Source organism: Sturnira hondurensis, unplaced genomic scaffold (genome assembly GCF_014824575.4).
Source record: "Sturnira hondurensis isolate 20B ecotype Veracruz unplaced genomic scaffold, ASM1482457v3 Scaffold0021354, whole genome shotgun sequence".
NCBI lineage: Eukaryota > Metazoa > Chordata > Mammalia > Chiroptera > Phyllostomidae > Sturnira > Sturnira hondurensis.
The window spans coordinates 19,273,874-19,293,792 of NW_028093985.1; the positions used below are offsets into that span (position 1 = coordinate 19,273,874).

Sequence of the window (19,919 nt, forward strand, 5' to 3'; positions counted from 1 at the left end):
CCCTTGCCATTTTATAATTTATCTTGTGCTTTTCTTTTTTCTTGATTAGATAGGCTAGTTGTCCCTTAACAATTATATTGATTGTTCTCCAATGAGCCAGTCTTTTAATGTATTTTTTAGTTTGCTTTCATTCTGGTTTCCATTCCACAAATTTCAGCTTTTGTCTTTATTAATTTTTTCCTTTCCTGCAGTTTATATTGCTGTTCATTTTCTTTTTGCACCATATTGTGTTCTTTATTTTATAATAATATAATCATTTATGACTGTGAATTTTCCCTGAATATTCATTTATTCCTATATCCCCTGGAGTTTGATATACAGTGTGTTCACTATCGTTTCCTAGGAGTTTTGCAATTGCAGGTCATGTTTTTTATCTATAAGAGGAGTCATTATATTGGTCTTTTCCCTGAGTTAAGAATTTTATGCTTTTTTATATTACTATTCATCTTTACTTTTATTTCACTGTATATAAAACTTGTTGTATATGCTGGCATTAGTTTTTAGAACACTTTTGAGAATCTTTTGTGGCTGGATGGTAAAATTCTGTGTTTTCTAAAAGAATGCATATTCAGTATTTCTAGGGTATGAAGTTCAGTGGAAATCTATAAAAAGTAGCTTATTGGTGAGGTTTTCTTATCCTTATTTTTTGGTCTCCTTTTTCTGTCTTGGGCTGAGAAAGGTGAATTAAAGTCTCATAATTATTAAGTTTCCATTTCATCTATAATTCCAGCTTTGTGAATGTTTCTGTTATGTTATTTGAATCATAGATATCCATCTTTTCTTATCCCTAATTTTAATGTTTCCATTTTCTCTTCACATTTAAAGCAGGACAAACTTTGCTTATTACCTTTTCAAAAAAAATACCCCTTGAGTTTGCACAGTAATCTCATATTTTCTTCTGTTTCTTAATTTTTTAATATTGTATATTAGTCTTATATTGCTTCCATAACAAATCACCTCCTACATAGTGGTTTATAACAAAACATGTATATTATCTCGGGTTTTGTAGGTCAGAACTCCAGGAGGGCTGGACTGGATCCTCTGCTGAGGATTTCTCAGGCTGAAACTGCTGTGTTCCTTTGGGGGAGGGGCTGGGATGAATCCTTTTCTAGGCTCATTCATAAGCTTTTGGCCAAATTCAGTCTCCTAAAGTTGTGGGGTTGGGGTCCGTGCTGGCTGTCAGTTGGGGACTGATCTCCAGCTACCTGTCTTCCTTCTTGCATTTTCCGTGGGACTTCTCTCCAGCAACGACAAATCAAGTTCATCTCATATCTCTAATCTCTCTGACTCCAGCTACAGCTGGTTCCCTGCTTTAAGGGGCTCCTGTGATTAGATTGGGCCACTTAAGTAAAATACTGTAATTTCCCCATTTTAGGGTCTGTAACCTTAATTACAGCTGCAAACCCTTGTGGCCATCTAACAACACATGTGCAGGTGCCACAGAGGAGGGCATGGATGTTTCTGTGAGCCAGTCTGCCTTCCGCAATCTGTTTCTTTATCCTGCTTTCCTTTGGTTAAGTTTATTATTCTTTTTAATTTTATGAAATAAATAATTAGTTCAGATAGCTCCATTCTACCTTGTATAATCATGGAAACATTTCATGCCATCAATCTACCTCTATACATCTACTGTATCTTTTTGATATGTAATGTTCTCATTATTCCTAAGTAAATTACAATTGCAGATTTGATTTATTCTTTGACACTTGTGTTAGTACTGTGAGAAGAAAATGCCATTAAAAAATTAGATGTGCGAGGGATTTATTGAGAGAAAAGACACTGAAGAAAAATGGGGAGGGAGCTGAAGGAGACAGAGAGGCCCTCAGACTGCAATACAGGTCTGATTTCTGTGAAAAGAGTCGGATAGAAGGTCTTAGCCTGCCACCCCACGCTAACAAAGCCTCCTCAGAGTCCTTGAGCCATAGTCACTCGTCAGAGGGGCACTGCTCAGGCCCTGGCTGGGAGCAGCCAGGGGGAAGCGTGGCCTTGACACAAGGGATGAGTTTCAGGCTCAGGCAGTCCAGGCCCTTGGTCTGTAGCAGGTGATCTGAGAGGCACGTTTTCACATGAAACACAGGAATTAAATGATAGAATTATGCGAATGATTATATTTTTGCTTTATGCTTTTCTTATTAATTTCTAGTTTTAGTGCAATACAATTAGAGTTATGGTCTGCGCTGTTTCTGCTTTTGAAATAGCTTGGGAGTTTCTTCAGTCACGTGTGTGTGGTTACTGCAAATGCTCAGTGGGTGCTGGGAAGAATCAATGTTTGCTGTTCGCAAGTTAGATTGGTATACAAATCTGTTAAATAAACTTTATGTTTTCATGTCTTTCTAATTTTTATTCATTTGTTACTTATTTGACCAGTAAAGAATCAAGAAAAGCCATTTAAAACCAGTAGTATATCATTTCTGTTAGTTTATTCCAGTCATTCTTTAGCTGTTTCTTTTTAGTTCTATATAGAAGGTAAATACAGGTTCAAAACTCTATTTTTCACTGTGGCTTGCACTTTTAATCTATAGAAATCACCATCTGTGTTGGTTTAACATATTTATCAGCTTTGAAAAATATTTTATCTAACAATACTGCTCGGCCTGCTTTTTTTTCTTTGCTTTTACCAGGCATGTATTTGCTTATTATTTTACTATTAAAACAATCCTGTCTTTAAGTGTGCCTCCTATCAGTAGCCTGTTTTAAATGTATCTCCCATAAATAGTCATTCATGTGTTATTGGTTGCTCACCCAATATTTATCTATTCAAACCCTTCCATTATTCCCCTCTTTCTTTCCTAGGAGAACTCTGACTTTACTAAGTGCCCACTCTCTTCCACATGACCACCTGTTTAGGAGCTGAAATCTGTTCAGCCGAAGTCAGTCACATAGTTTCATTCCCCTCAACAGTGATTCATTTAGGCACTACTGTGTGCTGCAACTCTGCCCCTGTTTTTCCAGTCCAGTCCTTTTACCTAAAGGACTGTCCTCAGTGTTTCTGGCATTGTAGGTGGCACTCTTAGCCCCTGGAATGTGGTTTTTCCTGTCTTTATGCCCCCAAGTCATGCACTTAGTCTCACTTGTGCTCATGTCAGAATCCTACCTAGAAATTCCTGAGGCCTCATCTTAGGCCACTCGTGTGTTCTTCTCAGACCCTAACTGAATGTTTAAACACTGATTCAATGAGTATTTGGTGAATATTTACCACTGGCCATCTAAGGAGCACTGAGGTTGTAGTGCTGATAGAGAATATAGGGTTTACACTGGAACTGGGAAAAGAGGAAGGAAGGAAATAATCCAATTAACAAATTGATAAGCAAACTAATGTCAATAGTGTGTTTTTGTGGAATCATTAGGTAGCCTATTATCAAAAGAGTATTACAGACAGTAGAATCAAATACTCCTCTACTATTCTTTCCATGAGGAGACTTCTACAACTACTGAATCACTCCTTTAGAAAAAAATCATTTTCAAATGAAAACATGTTTTAGACTCAAGTCTGCTTCCCAGCTCCTTTAGGAATAAAGTATAATTAATGTAACGGCTAGTGCTTCTGTTCACACACACACACAGTTCCTTTTTCTACTTTCATTAGGTAATACAGCTCTTAGGAAAGATAGAGGCTTCCAGTTCTGAACAAATCTCAAATTTAAAGATGGTCCAGGGGGATTATCACCATGAAATGAACCTTTTGGAGTTCAAGTAAGTGAACGGAAGATTTTCAATTCTGTTAAATGCATTCCTAAGGGTTTAGCCTAATGAAATCATTGGCAGATTAAATGAAAAACCTATCCTAGGAATATATACCTGGTCAAGGACAGCAACAAAAGTAGTGTAGAGAGTATTCTACAATAAAGTAGCTTATGTAATATCCATAATAAAAAAGGAAACATGAATATTAATGTTATCATTCTCTTTGCATTGCATCTCAACTGAATTGATATACTCACTCAGACCCTTTCTATAGAGGAATTTTTAACTTATCAGTGGTTGTGTATTAAGATGCCTTAATAAAAAGCACTAATGGATGTACATCAATTGCACAAGATTATCAAGTAATTTTTAAGACAACTTTGATTACAAAAACTTTGTCAAAGAGATTTTTTAAGATTTTCTTTTTAAGATCCTCTAGTCGGTCCTTCACATTTCCCCTTTTGAAGCTGGTGTCTACCCCATCTTCACTGAGTTTTCCCCATGAAATGAAGAAGGCAGTAAAGGAGACAAGACTCCACAAATAGTCAAATCACTGGCCTCCTTCTCCTCAAATCCTCCTTGCTTGCTTAAATGGCCACATTCCCTGGGATTCCAGTGCAGGCAAAAGAAGATTCTAGACACTTGAATGATACTACCTTACGGCCCCTTCTACCCTTGTTCTTCATGCTCTCTGTCCCACATGACTTGGATGTAATGCCTTGGTCAAACCTAGTATTATAGTAACTCTCTGCTTTCTCCATTTTCTCCCATCCCTACCATATTTCAAGAAGTCTAAGTGCCATTGACTGTAAGATGTACCATATAGTTTTGTACCTCCATGACATGAAAATGACTATTAAAGCATAGCACCCCATCGTTTTAATATACCTCCTAATTTCAGAGATGTTCAATTGGGAAATGGGAAATGTGTCCTAGGAGTTGATGGAAAACATACTCATAACTGAAGCTCAGAGAACTAGATGTCATGAGTAAAGAGAAAGCGCCCACTTTATGATATTCTTCAAAAGCATATTAGGTTCTTCAAATCTAGCACAATGAGAATGCTCAGTAAGTATCTGTGTGGTACTTTGCCTAATCCCTTTAGCTTGGAATTAAAATAAAGAGAAATATCCAGAGAAGAAGTAGGAAAGTAAGCTGTTTCTAGAAGTACAGTGTAAGACTTGATTTTACTGGGCGAGAAATGGGACTTGTACTTTGCAATGGAAGACAGGCAAGAGACAAAGTGTATTAACAAACAGGCAAGAGGGAGAGAGGAGGCGTTGAAGACCCAGGACTGACTGCTTCACCGGTGATGCTGTGTACTGTTTCTAACTTTAGTCCTGGGGGAAACTGGCTTATAGACAAATAATCTCAGTAGTTAAATCTGAATGTCGACACTTCTGTAATAGTATAGACTTGAATCTCTTTCTCACCAAAAATAATGAGGTTTTAATATTTCATTAGTCTTACAGTATGCTACAGTGACCTTATAAACCAGATTTTTCCCCAGGCAAATATTCATGATATCTAGTAAATCAATGAATTACATGACTCTTTCTTATTTAAATGTTCTCCATCATTTCAAAATAAAAAAAGTAATAGGTATTCACTGTAACAAACAAGATAAAACAGAGATGAGAAAAGAGGTCCCTACCTCAGCATCCTGATGTCACCAATGGTAACAGCTGGGCACATGTCCCTCTGTGCCTGCCTCCTTGTTAATGTAAATATATGACAGAAAGATGATGTTTTGTGTGTGTGCATATATATTTACATATGTGCACATATTTATATACCATGTATATTACATATAGATATATAAATCACTCATTGTGAAAGCATGGTTTTAAAAAAATTAATTCTCTACACATTACTCAGTAATTTGCTTCTTTCGAGTACATCTTCAATATCTCTCTAGATGAGTAGTTATTTTTCATAGTTGCATAATATTTTAACTTACAGATATGCCATAATTAATCCAATCATTTATCTTATTGATAATTTCTTTTTGGTTTGTGGCTACCATACACAAACAAAATATTATTGTGTGTATATCCTTAGATAGCCTTAGATATAGGTGCTTTTATTTCTACAGGCAAGATTCCTAGGTCAAAAAGTTTACATATTTTTATAAATTTCTTTCTAAAAGTGTAGTAATTTACACTTCCACCAGCAGTGTGTGAGAAATCTTTCTCAACATTCTTACCAACTCTGGAATTTATCTCTTTTTAATATTTGTCAATTAAAGAATGAAAAAATAGCATCTCCTTCTTTCATTTGTGTTCCTTTTAGCATTTGAATTTTCTGTGACTTGCTTGTTATCATCATTCATTAAATTTTGTCATGATTTTCATCAGTTTTAATCAATTGATAGGATTCCTTTACCCCATGGATATTAGATTTGACTGAGATATGTATTGCAAATCTATCTATTCTCCTCAAAGAGAAAGTAAAGCAGAGAGGGATTTCTGGGACCCTGCCCCCCAATCCAGGCACTTGTCAGATCCAAGTAGATGGATTTAGGATGTTTTTCTTTATTTTTAAGAAACAAGTGTCTCTGATCAAAGGGATTAAAGGCACTTTAATAACATTAAAGGGTAAGTATAATTGAGCAATTTTCCCATTTAGAAACTTTAACAAATTCAAGTTTAATGACCAACTAAATATATTTTATATGTAACTTAAATGTCACAGTATTTTCAAGGGTTTGCCAGTGAGTTCCTGGGGCTTTAGTACTGACCACGAGACCTAACAAAAAGGACTTTGTCACGTGAACCCCCGCACTGAGCCTCCTTTTCCAGGAGGGTTTGAGTGTTAAGTAATGGCCTCAGCCCACAACTCAGTGCTTATAGGGCAAGTTTTGGACATCACAGGTGCCCTTGAGAATGGGTTTGGCAGAGGCAGCGCCTACCAGTCACTCCCCAAGATGGCTTCTACTGCTGATGCTGTCTAGTTGATAGTGATCTATAAGAAATAGTATTTGGTCAATGAAGCGAATGCATAGACTTGAATTTTACTGTACAACTTTGAAAGTGCTGACACAGTGGAAAGTTACAGACTATCCAGGCAAGAACATGTCTCATTCATCCTCAGCACCCCTTATTTAGACACAAATAGAAGTCAATGAAGGAAGGGAGGAATGGAGGGAGGGAGGGAGGAAGGATTTTGAGCACCTCTAATATGTAAGTTGTGGTTCTAGACTACCCAAAGACAATCACAGCTACATACAGTTGGGGAGAAAATGCATAAATAAGCAACACGCTAAACACAGGAAAGTAAAAGTGAAGACAATGTTATCATTAGGCATAAATGAAATAGAAATTATAATTTATAAATGCCTACCAATCACTAAGTGCTCCAAATATGCAAATGCACCCAACTCTGCAGAGTGGGCTTTATCCATTTTACTGAGAAGGAAACTTAGAATTACGGAGATTAAGTACTTGGCACAGTCACACAGCTAGAGAGTGACTCCACATTTCAAGCTATGTTTGTTAATCTATGATGCCTCCACCTCATGATCCCCCTTATTAGTAAACTAATTATGCACAAAAATTTAGAAAAATGAAAGATCACATGTGCTTGAAACCAGAATTTCATGAGGCCATGAAGATGTTGGCATTTAAGTTCAAGTACAATTTGGAGTGACCAAGAAGCAGGTCTTGCTATCAGGGTAGATTCGGAAGTACTTTTTAATTAGTGTCACTGATCAGAAATCAAAGAACATTAATAAGAAATTACTTTATGGTCTGTAAGTATAAATTTAGCTAAAAAGTGTTTCTGGAAATTAATTGTTGCTTCTGACATGAAAATTAAAATTTTAGATTTAATCTCCACATATTTAAATGTTATTACAAAAATGAAAATATCTTCATTGTTAATATCAAAGGGCATTAAATCTTTTTAGGTTCACATTGGTTAAAGCTGCTACCTAAATTCTTGAAAGCCTATTAATAGTTACAGCTTCTAAAACTTCAAAGTTCTCATATCCTCTTGAAAAGTTCATTGAACAGGTGGTTGAATGCAAGACTAGATTGAAAGCTGGCCCGTGAAAGCTGGCTCTATCCTCACTTGTGTGTGTCACAACCAGGGTGGTCTCCATGGTGTCTGTTCCAACCCTACCCTCCACCCTCACCACTCACTCTCAGCACAGCCCGCTGCCCCGAGCCCTGCTGTGTCTATAGATCCCAGTCACATTTTCTTTTACTCTTTTGTAACTTCCCCCCTTATAATTGCCCTTGGAATATATTTTAACCTGACTCTACCAGTATAAAAATTCAGGAAAAAAAAACCCAGCCAATATTATCCCAGTGAGACTTCTGACCATAATTTTAAAATATTACTTTTGTTTTGAAAAAAGGGAAAGAAAAATCTATCTATCCATCCATCCACCCATCAATCTATCTACCTCTTTATATCTGTCTACATCTAATAGAAATACCCACTTAACCATTGCAATACAGGATTTGGGAACTAAAATGTGACTACATTGAAGATAATTCATTTTGTTGAGATTTGAATATAAGTTCTACAATTAATAGAGCAGTGATTTTTACACGGTAAAATCATGTCCATTATGTTGGGAAAAAAGTATAGGGAAAGAAAAAGGATTCACAAAAACTTTTACTCTATCCTTTTTATCTTTCAAGGAGAATGCTATTTAAATAATGTTTTCCTGTCTTCATAAACTACCAACAGACAGAGTCTGCCTTCCGATAAAGCCTTCCTACTAGCCTTCTGGTAGGCTAGTCTGCCTACCAGAAAGTGAGTCTCCAATTGCAGGCAAAACTGTGTAATGAAAGGATCATAAGTAATAATTCACTCTTTATGGCTTTATTTTAATTTCAGAATTTCAATAACTGATGTGACCTCGCAGGGATATTGCTTGGACACATTGGATTTTAGAGGGATTTAATTTTGCATCACCGCTGAGAGGAAGTGCTCTCATTTATTTACACAGTAAAGGTGAGGGTGAAGGCTGGCTCCTCCACTGTGAAGCTACCTCTTCATTACCTGAGGATTTCCTGCCCCCTTAAGCACCACTATTAATTAATATTTCCACCAGAAACAGGGAAAGGAAGATGAAAGTCAAAGTTTAGGTATCTCAATGGCTTGGCGAGTCTCTGACTTACTGGTGAATAGCTGGAATAAAAGGTGTCAAATGAGAAAATATGGCTCATTTATTCATTTATTTAGCAACTCTTTATTGAGCACTTTCTATGTTTTAGGCATTGTTCGCAGCCAAAAACACAGTGAAATCCTTGCCCTCATGGGACTGGGGAAGGACAGAGCACACAAATAAGTGCGATGAGCATTTCTGAGGAAAACAGAGTACGGGCACAGAGAGCGTTGGGTAGGGGAAAAGGGTCGTTGTTTTCTTGTTTGTTTTGTTTTGTTTTAGTCTAGTACCAAAACATTTCGGTGGTAAGGCGGTGCTTGAGTCTAAATGCATGAAGTTAAGGCAGGAGTCATTGTGCGTTCTGAGAAGAGTTCCAGGCAGAGAAAAGAGTTGGCTAAAATTACATCCACCTTTCAGTTGGGGGCTTACCTGTCTGAAATCCAACAGCTGTTAGCCACAAGCACACATGTTTGGAAATCATTAGACTAAGAAAGGGAATAACCAGCCTCACCTCCTTCAGTGTGGAGGTGCTTGCCTGACTCATGGTATGCCTTCTAAGTGTGAAATATCCCATTCTGTATAAAAATATATAATTCAAGGAGATGATGATCAGAGCATAGCTACACTACTACAATTATACATAACTTATGGAAAATTAACTTTTTCCATTTCTGGATTTCAGCACCTAAATTCTGGTTTCTCAGCCTCAGCACAATAGTCTTTTGGCTGGATAATTTTTGCTGTGGGCTGCCCTGGACATTTTAGGATGTTCAGCAGCATGCCGGCATATAGCATTCCTCAGTTGTGACAACCCAAAGTGTCTCCATACCATTACTAGATGCCCCATGAGCTAAATGAAAATGATTATGGCCTCACACATCCTATCTTTTCTGATTATTAGTCTAAACACTTTTTCAGGAGAGCCAAAGAGGAATATTTTATGTCCAGCATGTAGTAAGCAATCTCCAACAATAAATATCACAAACTAAATTATCTGCATGTAAGTTGTAGTAAAAAAATAGTTAAATGACTATTATTTCAAGCTGCAAATAATCTGAATATTTTCAATATCAATATGCATTGCTCCTACCAATCTAATATTTTGCTCATTCTCAAAGGGAATTTGAAGCTGACATCTCATCGCGAGTAAGTGACATGTGGACACACAAACAGAAACCGCTTGCCAGGCCCCGCCTCTCATCCCGCCTCTTCTCAGTTCCCTCTTAGTCATTCCAGACCTGGACCCCTCCTTCTGCCCAAACCCTCAGCCGCTCTACAGTGACCTTCAAATTGATAATTGATTCCAACCCTTTTAATAACACCCACTTCCATATTTAAAAGCCCTTCAGTCTCTATTATTCACTACTCGTATGGTGCATCATCTTGAGGCCAGCAGCTCCTTCCTGCACTTGGCCTAGTATTTTCTGGTTTTGCCCACATGAGTAATTCAGCACCACTGTAAGTCCTCCCCCTCCCCACCCTCCAAGAATCCATTCACAGAGACCCATTGGTGGCGGTGGAGACTTGAATGAAGATTTCACCTGCGATAGAAAAGACAACCAAGGAATGCTCTGCTTCCCAAAGTCCTTTGGGGGCTCTCCTCCTTCTCCCTTCCTACTTCCTACCTGAGTTTTCCCTCCTCAACTGGACAACGCAGGTCCATCTGGTCCCGCTCCTCTCCAGCTTTGCAGTGGCCCTTGCAGATCAGGGGTTCCCTTAGCCAATCGGCCCACAGTTAAGACTGTTGCTCACACTTTCTAATACACTCTAAATAAAAAATCACATTTCCTGACATGCGAATAGAGTATGAAATTTAATTTAATTTTTGGCATACATAAAGTTAGATTAGGCCACAACTGTGCTCCTCTGTTCGTTTTCTATCTATACACATAAGCCTTGCTCATCTGTGGCAGCTTTCCAGCTGTGGCGGCAGCTCTGAGCGGTGGCAGGATTGAGTGGTTGCCGAAGAGACCAACTGTGAAGCTGAAAATATTTATTGTGACCCTTTAGGGACGATTCCCACTCCCTAGATAAAGTAATATTGCCCGGCCCAGGCGACTTGGCAAAGTATTTCTTCCAGACACATGCACGTGCCCAGGGCCCTGAGAGGAATCTGCATGGGTGACAGGTGTTTCTATCCCCAGTCTCTGCGAGTGTCTTGTAGGGTGTGTGGAGGGGAGGTGGCAGGAGCTGTGCTGAACACAAGCTCAGGACAAGGACCCAGAGCGCACTCACCCCACCCCACATCACCCTTAAGGACTTGCTAGACACGCTGAGCCTCAGCATCTGAAAAAATTGCAGATGTTTTTCATTACTAAATTATGGTTTTATGTTTAAATTCACTTATTAAAATAGAACAATTTTCCCTTAGATTTAACTCACTCTCAAATAATCTGTATGAGGAAGTTGAGAAAATTAAAAAATGGATAGAAAACCAGTTCATCAAGTACGAAAAAGACCAGCTGGGCCAAATGAACCAGTGTCTGAAGCGCCTACAGGAGAAGCTGGTAAGGAGTTCTGCTATTCAGAAAGTACGCTGCCACTTGGCCCTCGTTGAGTTTCGCCATGAGTAAAGGTCTCAAAAGTCCCACTTCAACACCCACAGTGACCTGCATTCCTTAGTGGGGGGCAGGGAGTGGACACTGGAACAGGAATCCAGAGGCCTGCCTTCTGGTCCTGTTTGCTGCTCTTCAACCCTGGGAACCCACCCTGCTCAGATGTGTTCTCTGGAGTAATCAGAGGGTTTTTTAAAGGCACAGATTCCCTGTCACAGCCCAGAGCTGAGGCATCAGCCAGGCCTCCCCAGGCCTCCCCTGGGAACCTGCACTGTCAGGCAAGCTGCCTGGGTGGTACTTAGACACAGTGAAGCCTGAAAACCTCTGCCTTAGACTAGCCGTTTTACCTCTCCTGAGAGCTGTTAGCAGATCCAAGGTTTCCAAAACTGCTTTTCCAGATCAGACCTTATAGAGGGACCCCAGGTCTCAGGGTGAGGAGGCCACAGACTGCAGGAAATGCAGTGCAGGGCACCCTTCTCCCAGTCCACCAGCATGGCAGCCCTGCTGCTGAGCCCAAAGGAGAGAGAAAGGAGCACTTGCCACTGGGGTCCTCAGTGGCTGCCAGCCTTGACGGTGATTCAAATACGTTTCTGGGACTTCATTAGAGGGGATTTAGGCAGCCCAGTAAATAATGCTCCCGGACCCTACCTGAATTTGTAAACAACTGATAGCAACCCGCCCGGTCTGTGAGATGGAGAGAAACATTGCAGCTTTGCCACTGGTAAGGCTGTTGATAAGGTCTCAGCCCAGCCTGCTAGTACCCTACCTGATTCGGGCAGACGCCTCCACCAGCTCTAGGCAGCACCAGATGACCACGGGTCACCTGCAGCCAGAAACCACCCACCACCAGGAAGACAGAGACTGGAATCCACCTTCCTGAGGCAGGCAGGACCAAAGAGACGAGAACCAAGGGGCCAAGCTCATCTAGCCTGTTCTTGCTCCTGCATTCCCTGTAGGGGAGAGAGGAGGAGCGGAGAAGCTAATTAGCCTCATGCTGCTGAATGTTGAAATCACCAGGAGCACTTTTGCACTAGATCCATCCCAAGCTCCATCATAGATCATTTAATTGAGTTAGAATTTTGGGGGTGGCGTATGGTCCAGGTGATTCTAACAGCACAGTGGAGAATCACTACTCTAGCTGCAGCTGATCCACATGGAGATACGAAGTTCAGGGAACAAGGACATCTAACACTTGGGAGCATGTCCAAGACGCTCGGGTCAGGCAGAATTAAAAACGCCTTGCTTCTGTCAACACTAGGCTGAAATTCCAAATCCTCAAGGTGTTTCTGCAAGACCTCATCTGTTTCCTTCCTAGGAACTACAAATGAACCAGGCCAAACAAAGGGATGAATCTTATACTTGAGAACATAGTTTTAGACCCAAGGGAACTTGGTTTGAATTTCCATGTTTAACATGAAAAAGTGAATTTGTTAAAAACGTTCTCTAAACTGAAATACAAATCCACATATTTTCTTATCTTCAGTTCTATCATGTGATCTCTTTTATAGGAAAAGTCTGAAAATAGAATGGAAGAAAAATTACTGCAGCTCTCCAGCAAATTAGGGAATTTCATTAACACACACAAACAGGAAGCAGAACCAAGCAAAGCGAAGCATATAGAAAATAAACTGTCTAAAAAGATGAGCCAACTGGAAAAGCACATCTGGGATGAATTAGAGAAAATGCAGAATGAATATCAATCAGGTGAGCAGGTACCTTTAATTGAGAAAAGAACATCAGTCCTTTCGTGTCCAATCCCTCTGCTTTCTACTTTGAGCTAATGGCTGGGAATTGATTTTGTCAATAGTGACCTGCTTTTGTATTTAACCTGACTTTCCTATCTCATAAAATGTCAGCATACCACTGGAAGGTAGGTAAATAAGTTTTACTTTGTTCATTTAGCAGCATCACAAGCTTGTCATTGTAAGTAAGTTTTACTCTCTTTGTTCACACTTAGCAGAGCCACAAACTTGTCATTGATGAGACTCTTTTTTAACTCTCTATGATCAGAGACTCATAGAATCGTTAAACGTGCTAAGTCCTTGGAGATCAAGATGTGGCTTGTGGGTATATCAGGAAACTAGGAGCCTAAATCATCGAACTTGCAGGTAATGAGCCTGGACAGATGTCAGACTGGAGACCTGAACTTTAGAAGAGATGAATTAACAGAGGCTGGTGTACTGGTAGTTTTTCTCCTTAAGGAGGCAAATGGCAACAGTATCAAACTGAGCGAACAATTGGTTTGAAAGGCTCCTCTAATTTGTCACAGTGAAGGACAGGGACTGGGTGCAGCCATCTGCTTCCAGTCACAAGTTCAAGGGAATCCCCGGGAACCAGAAGTTTTCTGTAGTAGAGAAAGCCCCAACTCATTTTGTCCCCTAGGTCTCAGAAAAATGCATGTAAATTCTACCTAATTTTGATCCTATGAGAGATGCCTTGAAGGTCTTGGAAAAACACTATGGTCTCATTCTGCCAGATGTTGCTGGCATACAAACAAAATTCTCTGACTGGAAACCTGACCCTCACTGCCTCTACTCGCCAGCTCCTACTGCCAAATCAAATAATGAATTATCTGGCCAGAAATCATGTCCCAAACCTAACCAACCCTTCTTTTAGGGCCCTGCTTTCCACTTACATACCTACCAGAGGTTCAGTTTTATTCATTCCAGTAATACAACCATAGCATGAACTGAAGAGAGATTTGTAAATTACATGTCTGCATTTTATCAAGTGGGAATTTAGCAAACAGGGACTCTAAACTAATGGTTGCTCCTTTATGCTTTCAATAAAAATGCTGAGTAATGACGATGTGAAAGACTCCAGTGAACACGCACTGGGCTGTACCCTAAGGAGCTTGAAGTCTGGAAGGCTGGGCTCCCGAGTGACTTGCACAGAGACAGAAGGTGCTGGAGGGCATCGGGGGCAGCTGGTGCAATGCAGCTTTTCATGGCCCTCAAACCCGTTGTCGGGGAAGCTTAAAATCTCATCTGTGATTGGAAAGGTATTTACCTTCAATTTGGCAACAAAAATTTAAAAAGAGATCATCCAAATCTCTCGTCAAAGTGTACAGAAAGAAGAAACTATTTTAAATTTCTCTCTTGAAATATAGAATCATTCCATTATGTAATATATTTGGGTGGGGAGAGGAAAGAATTAAATTTCCACAATAAATCCAGATAAAAGTCAAAACACTATTGTTAATGAATCTTTATAGCATACAAGAAATGGTTATACATTTTTAGACTGGTCTTTATAAAATTTAATGTGCTTTGAATTAAAAGATGATCAGTTATGACTGCTGATTAACAACTTCTGTAAAAAAAAAAGTTCCAGTGCATTAAATGTACTCATGTCTTTTTCCAGGATTTAAATCAATTCATGACTCTCTCAGCTCCCTCCAACAAATACACCAAACAAAGATGGATTTAGAGATATATAAAGTACAGAAAGACCTAAAGAAATTACAGCGGAAGATGGCGGAACTCCGGGAAGCATGAACTCTCCAGTCACCTTCTTTCCCCAGCCAGTGAGTGCAGTGCTTTGTTGGTAGAAGTTGGGAAGAAGAAAGGTAAAACCTCTGAATGTTTACTGCTTCTGCTGTCTCTGCATTCCTTACCACCTTTTTACGGAAATGAATGTATCAAAAAATCTAATAAAACAAAGAAGCTTTATGAAGTTTTCATTAATTTGTTAATGAAAGAATTAAATTTTTAACATACATGCCTTTTCATATTTTTATTTACCTACAAATGATAAAGAGCAATCTATATAATGTAACTGAGTGAAGTAGGTCAGTGTAATAAGTTTTAAAAATCACAGGAACTGTGGCAAATTGGCAACCACTTGCCCTGTCTAAAAAGAACAGCCACTGTGTGTTTCAGTTTACTTAAAATAAATATTATCTATTAATGCCCAAATTTTTATTTTTCAAAGAAACCAGAAATCTGGATTTTATACTAAAACCTCTGCATTTATAAGAATTAGCAAGAGTTGGCCTTCCACATCCATGGATTTTGCATCGATGGATTCAACCAACTGTGGATTGAAAACATGCTCCCCTTGCAAAAAAAGAAAGCTCCCAGAATGTTCCAAAAAAGGCCAAACTTGAATGTTCCCTGCACCAACCCCTGTGCTGAACCCCTGAGAACAAGGTGACGTGCAGACACACCCCACTGTAGCCTGCATGCAAATACAGGTTATATGCAAGTACTGTGCCATTTCATAGAAGGAACTTGAACATCCCTGAGGGATGTTATCCTCAGGGATGGGGGCTGGGAGGGTGGTCCTGGAACCAACTCTCCCTTTCGCAGTCCAAGGAAACTGAGGGATAGCTACAGTTCAAAAAGCCAACAGTTCCTAACCCATGAGGGCATGTCTATGGGGCAGATATGGTTGGCGGGCTGTCCATTTGCAACTTCAGACCCAGAGATTTTTGTTTTCTAGCAATCCCAATATTTATAGCAAGTAGTATTGTTTCACTGTACTCAATATATATGAGAATTATGAGCAACTAAAGAGCTAATTCATGCAAAATAAGAGAACATAAGTTTCCATGAAAAACACCCAACATGACATAATCAAGGTGCCAAATTCAAAAGCACTTCAAAAACACTAATTAGTTTCCTATAAAATTAAAAAATTTCTAACTTTTCTAGATAGAGATGTTAAGTGTGGAGTCTGGTATTAGGCAGTAAAATCAAGAAAATGAAGCAATCTATTTATGTCATGCACTAGTCTCTAGAAGAAGGACCAATTTCTAAACAAGGCGAGGCAACTTTGCTTCAGACTTAGGCTCCTTCCTTAGCTTAGGGAAGAAAAGTGATAATGAACAAACTTGCCTTCCCAAATAACTTTTTGACCAATGCATACCTTTAATTTTTTAGGTGTATGAAACATCTGCATTTATTTTTATTAACTTACACATGGCATAACTGAGTATTTTCCAGGAGATTTTCATGAATTTAAGGGTTTAAAATGCAATAGCAAGGGTCCTTTGCTATCAAGGGTCACACTGTAGGACAAAGGGCTAATGTCTGAAAGAATCCCAATAACTCTAGCGTGGCAATAAAAAATAAATAAATCAGTGTGTTTTTAATGAAAAAAGAGTATGCAGAACAGTACGATAAATAATAAATGGCCCTGGCTGGTGTGGCTTGATTAGTTGGGAGTGTCGTCCCGTAACCAAAAGGTTGCAGGTTCCATTTCTGGTCAGGGCACATGACTGGGTTGTGGATTCAGCCCCGGGTCCAGGTGAATATGGTAAGCAAGTGGCTGATGTCTCTTTCTCACATCAATGTTTTTCTCTTGCCCTTCCTCTCTCCCTGCCTCTCTCTAAAAGCAATGAAAGGGTGTCCTCAGGTGAGGAAAAATAAATAAGTAAACAAACAAACAGTCAACCTACTAAAGAAATAAAAATTAAAGGAATCTTCAGCTACCATTTTCAGACTGACAAACATCACAAGTGATTGATAATATTGGGTTAACATGGGTATAGAGAAATGTGTGCTCCCATACATTATTGGTGAGTCTATAAATTGGTGTGATGACTTAGAGGGCAATGTGGAAACTTCTATCAACATGTTCAGAATATATGTCTGTTGACCCCGGAAGTCTAAATTTCTACTAGAAATTGATATTACAGGAGGAATGCAAAGATATATGAACAAGGATGCTCATTACAGCACCATCTGTTGTAGAAACAAAACCAAACCTGAGAACAACCCAAATATAAGGCATTGAGTAAACTGACATCACCAAACAAAAATGCTCTCTAGCCCTTAAAAAGAATTCATAAAAATATTCAGGATACACAGGTGAAAAAAGCGAGCTGTGAAGTGAAAAGGCTATGATCCCATTTGTGTCAAAAAAAAAGAACATTTTAAAGGAAGTTTAACACTATGTATTTCACAATATGCAAAAAATAAGAATTTATAACAAACTTACCAGTCAGGCTATGAAGACTTGTTTTCTAGCCAGCACTTATTAATGCTTTTACATTACAACACAATACTTTGCTCCTAGTGAAATATATTTTAAAAACAACCTCAACAACAAATACACTATTAGGCTGAATGAGTAACTCTTTGCAACCAGCCAAGAGGTGGTGGTAGGAAGGGTTAAGGTAGGAATTCATGCGGGCGAAGGGCCAAGGCATCCCACTCACACCTATTTTTAACTCTACAGACGCAGCTACAAAAGTGAGGACATACAGCATGTGAGGGGGGAAAGGAAAGGATGTTGATGCACTTTTTTTCTTTCTAAGCAAAATGCTCCAGATGAAAATGTAATTCAAATATTAGCACAGGCTCAAGCAAAAAACTTTCCTGAAACGCGTCGCTTTCATTGGTGGTGACAGGGTAGTAACTGAACATGCTGCAAGGGGGTGATCAAAGGACTGAATGTAAGCAAAGGGTCTTCTGCCAGCACTGTCTAGCTTGGGATCCCAAGTTGGGCTGCTCACACATTTGCATAGACTCTAGATGGCCCAAGAACTATGCCCAATGAGACGGTGGGTCCAGGTTTTGTGTACCCTAAAGCTTGCAAAGTTTTGATTTGTTGTTGTCCTGTCCTGAGGAGTTGGCACACTGACCTGCAGAGACATTCCTGGAAGCCACTGTTACCCCAGGTCAGCAGCAGCTTAACTCCATACAGAAGTGACTGTGACCAACTTAAAATATCCCTCTAACTCAAACGTATCTCCAACTCAACTTCTCCGTAGCTGGATCCAAAGATGCCCAGAGCCATGCCGGGGGCACCTAACATCAAGAGAAGTGAGAGCGGACAGTGGTCCTGATCAGTAACCTTACTATAATTAAAATGTCTTTCTTCTGCAAATTTTACAACCACCTTGTAAGCACATCACCAGGGTTCAGGCAAGTGACACACTCTGAAGTTCAACAGCCATGGTTTCACAGCGGATTCACTTCTGCTCGGGAACCAGTAGAACATTGGCCCTCCCTCCCTTTGCATTTTTCTTGCCATGGATCCAAAAGGATGACAAGGCTGGACAATCTACCTAGAGAAACTCAATAGACACAGTACTTTATTCTATACCAAACAACCAATGTTAATCCCTTGAGAAATGTCAAACTTTTCTCTCCACATATACAGGGGAGGGTTTGAGAATTTCAGAATCTGCAACCCAGATCCACCCAGTAGACTTGAGGCAAATGTTCAAGTATGTCAGGCAGCCCTCACTCACTTCAGGCATATGCACCACCTAAGCAAGCTTACAGTCCAAGAGTCCTGCAACCTCCCAACGTTTCCTGCCATTTCTTTCCTCTGACCCAAACCTGCTTAGGGGGGAAATCACAGGAAATTATTTACAGGGAAGACTAAACCATACTGTTCAAAGTATTTTTGCTTCCCCACTGAAGATGAAGGACAAATCTACCACTTATGCTACCAGGGTAGGATAGCTTTCAGCCTGCCTGGTAGGTGGGTGTATTCAGCACCTGATAGCTGGGACAGCAATAAGGCCTGAGGTCAGAGAAATCGCATCCCCAAAGGGCTCTGGACACCAGCAGCTGTCCCCTCTCCCACTGGAAGTTAGCAAACATCTACTAATACTACTAGTATCGCCCATAATAGCAGCAAGTGGTATCCAAACACTCCAAGAAGGAAACACTTGATCTATAATAAATATATAAACACACACACACATATGTATTTTTACCTTATAAAGGGTCTCCAACTTCTGAGAGATACTGCTTTGCAGGCTCCATCCATTCATGTGCTAGGCACTTGAGATACAATATTGAACATACAAAACACGGATCCTGCCCTTTTAGAACTTAGTCTACTGGAAAAAAACGAACCATTAAACTTGCAAATATGTGGGCAACTGAAGGGTGTAATGGGAACACCTGGGAGAGGCATTTAGCATAAACATGAGAAGTCAGGCAGAGGGGTCTTCTGGAAGAGATGTCTAAACAGAAACTCTCACGTGTAAGCAAGCATTAGCCAAAGGAAAGGGGCCAACTAGGTAGATGTGGGAGCTCAGGTGGATGGAGTAGCCTGTGCCACAGCCTGAGGCCATAAGAATGAATATGTGGCGGGAAAATGTCAGAACCTAAAGTATGTGAGGAGAAGGTGGGGGAGGAAGAGTGGGGTGGGTCGGTAGAAAGAGAAGGCTGGAAGTTAGTAGTAGGATAGGCCTTATAAATAATGTTGAAGAACTTGGGCTTTATCTTGAGAGCCCAGACCAGCTTTTAAAAGATTTTAAATAGGAGAATGACATCAGATTTGCATTTTAGAGATCCCTCTGGCTGTAATGTGGAGAATAGATTACAGGCACTGGGAGAAGCAAATCTAGGAGGGAAAGGAGATGATACAGGAGAAAGAGGATAATGAGCTCAGTTTTAAACTGCGTTCAAGGTATCTACGTGATTTCTAAGTGGAGGTGCCCAGTGGTGAGAGAGAGATAAAGGCCTGGAGCATGAGAGAAAGAGCCGAACTGAGGATTTAGCACAGATATGGTTGCTGGAGTTTTGGGTGAGAAAGGGGGACATGAACATCAGTGAGAAACAGAGGCTCGGGATGAACTCCAAGGACACCACGCT

At 39.8% G+C, this 19,919-nt stretch overlaps 1 protein-coding gene across 1 annotated transcript in view; it reads left to right on the top strand.

Annotated features, from left to right (window-relative positions):
• FAM81B (family with sequence similarity 81 member B) overlaps positions 1 to 14,855 on the top strand; it is a 63,715-nt gene extending 48,860 nt beyond the window's left edge. The window contains exons 9-12 of the mRNA XM_037032407.1: positions 3,587 to 3,693; positions 11,175 to 11,310; positions 12,867 to 13,062; positions 14,722 to 14,855. Coding sequence (XP_036888302.1) covers positions 3,587 to 3,693; positions 11,175 to 11,310; positions 12,867 to 13,062; positions 14,722 to 14,855 — 573 coding nt within the window. The remainder of the gene's footprint in view (positions 1 to 3,586; positions 3,694 to 11,174; positions 11,311 to 12,866; positions 13,063 to 14,721) is intronic.
• Positions 14,856 to 19,919: the final 5,064 nt, after the last annotated feature.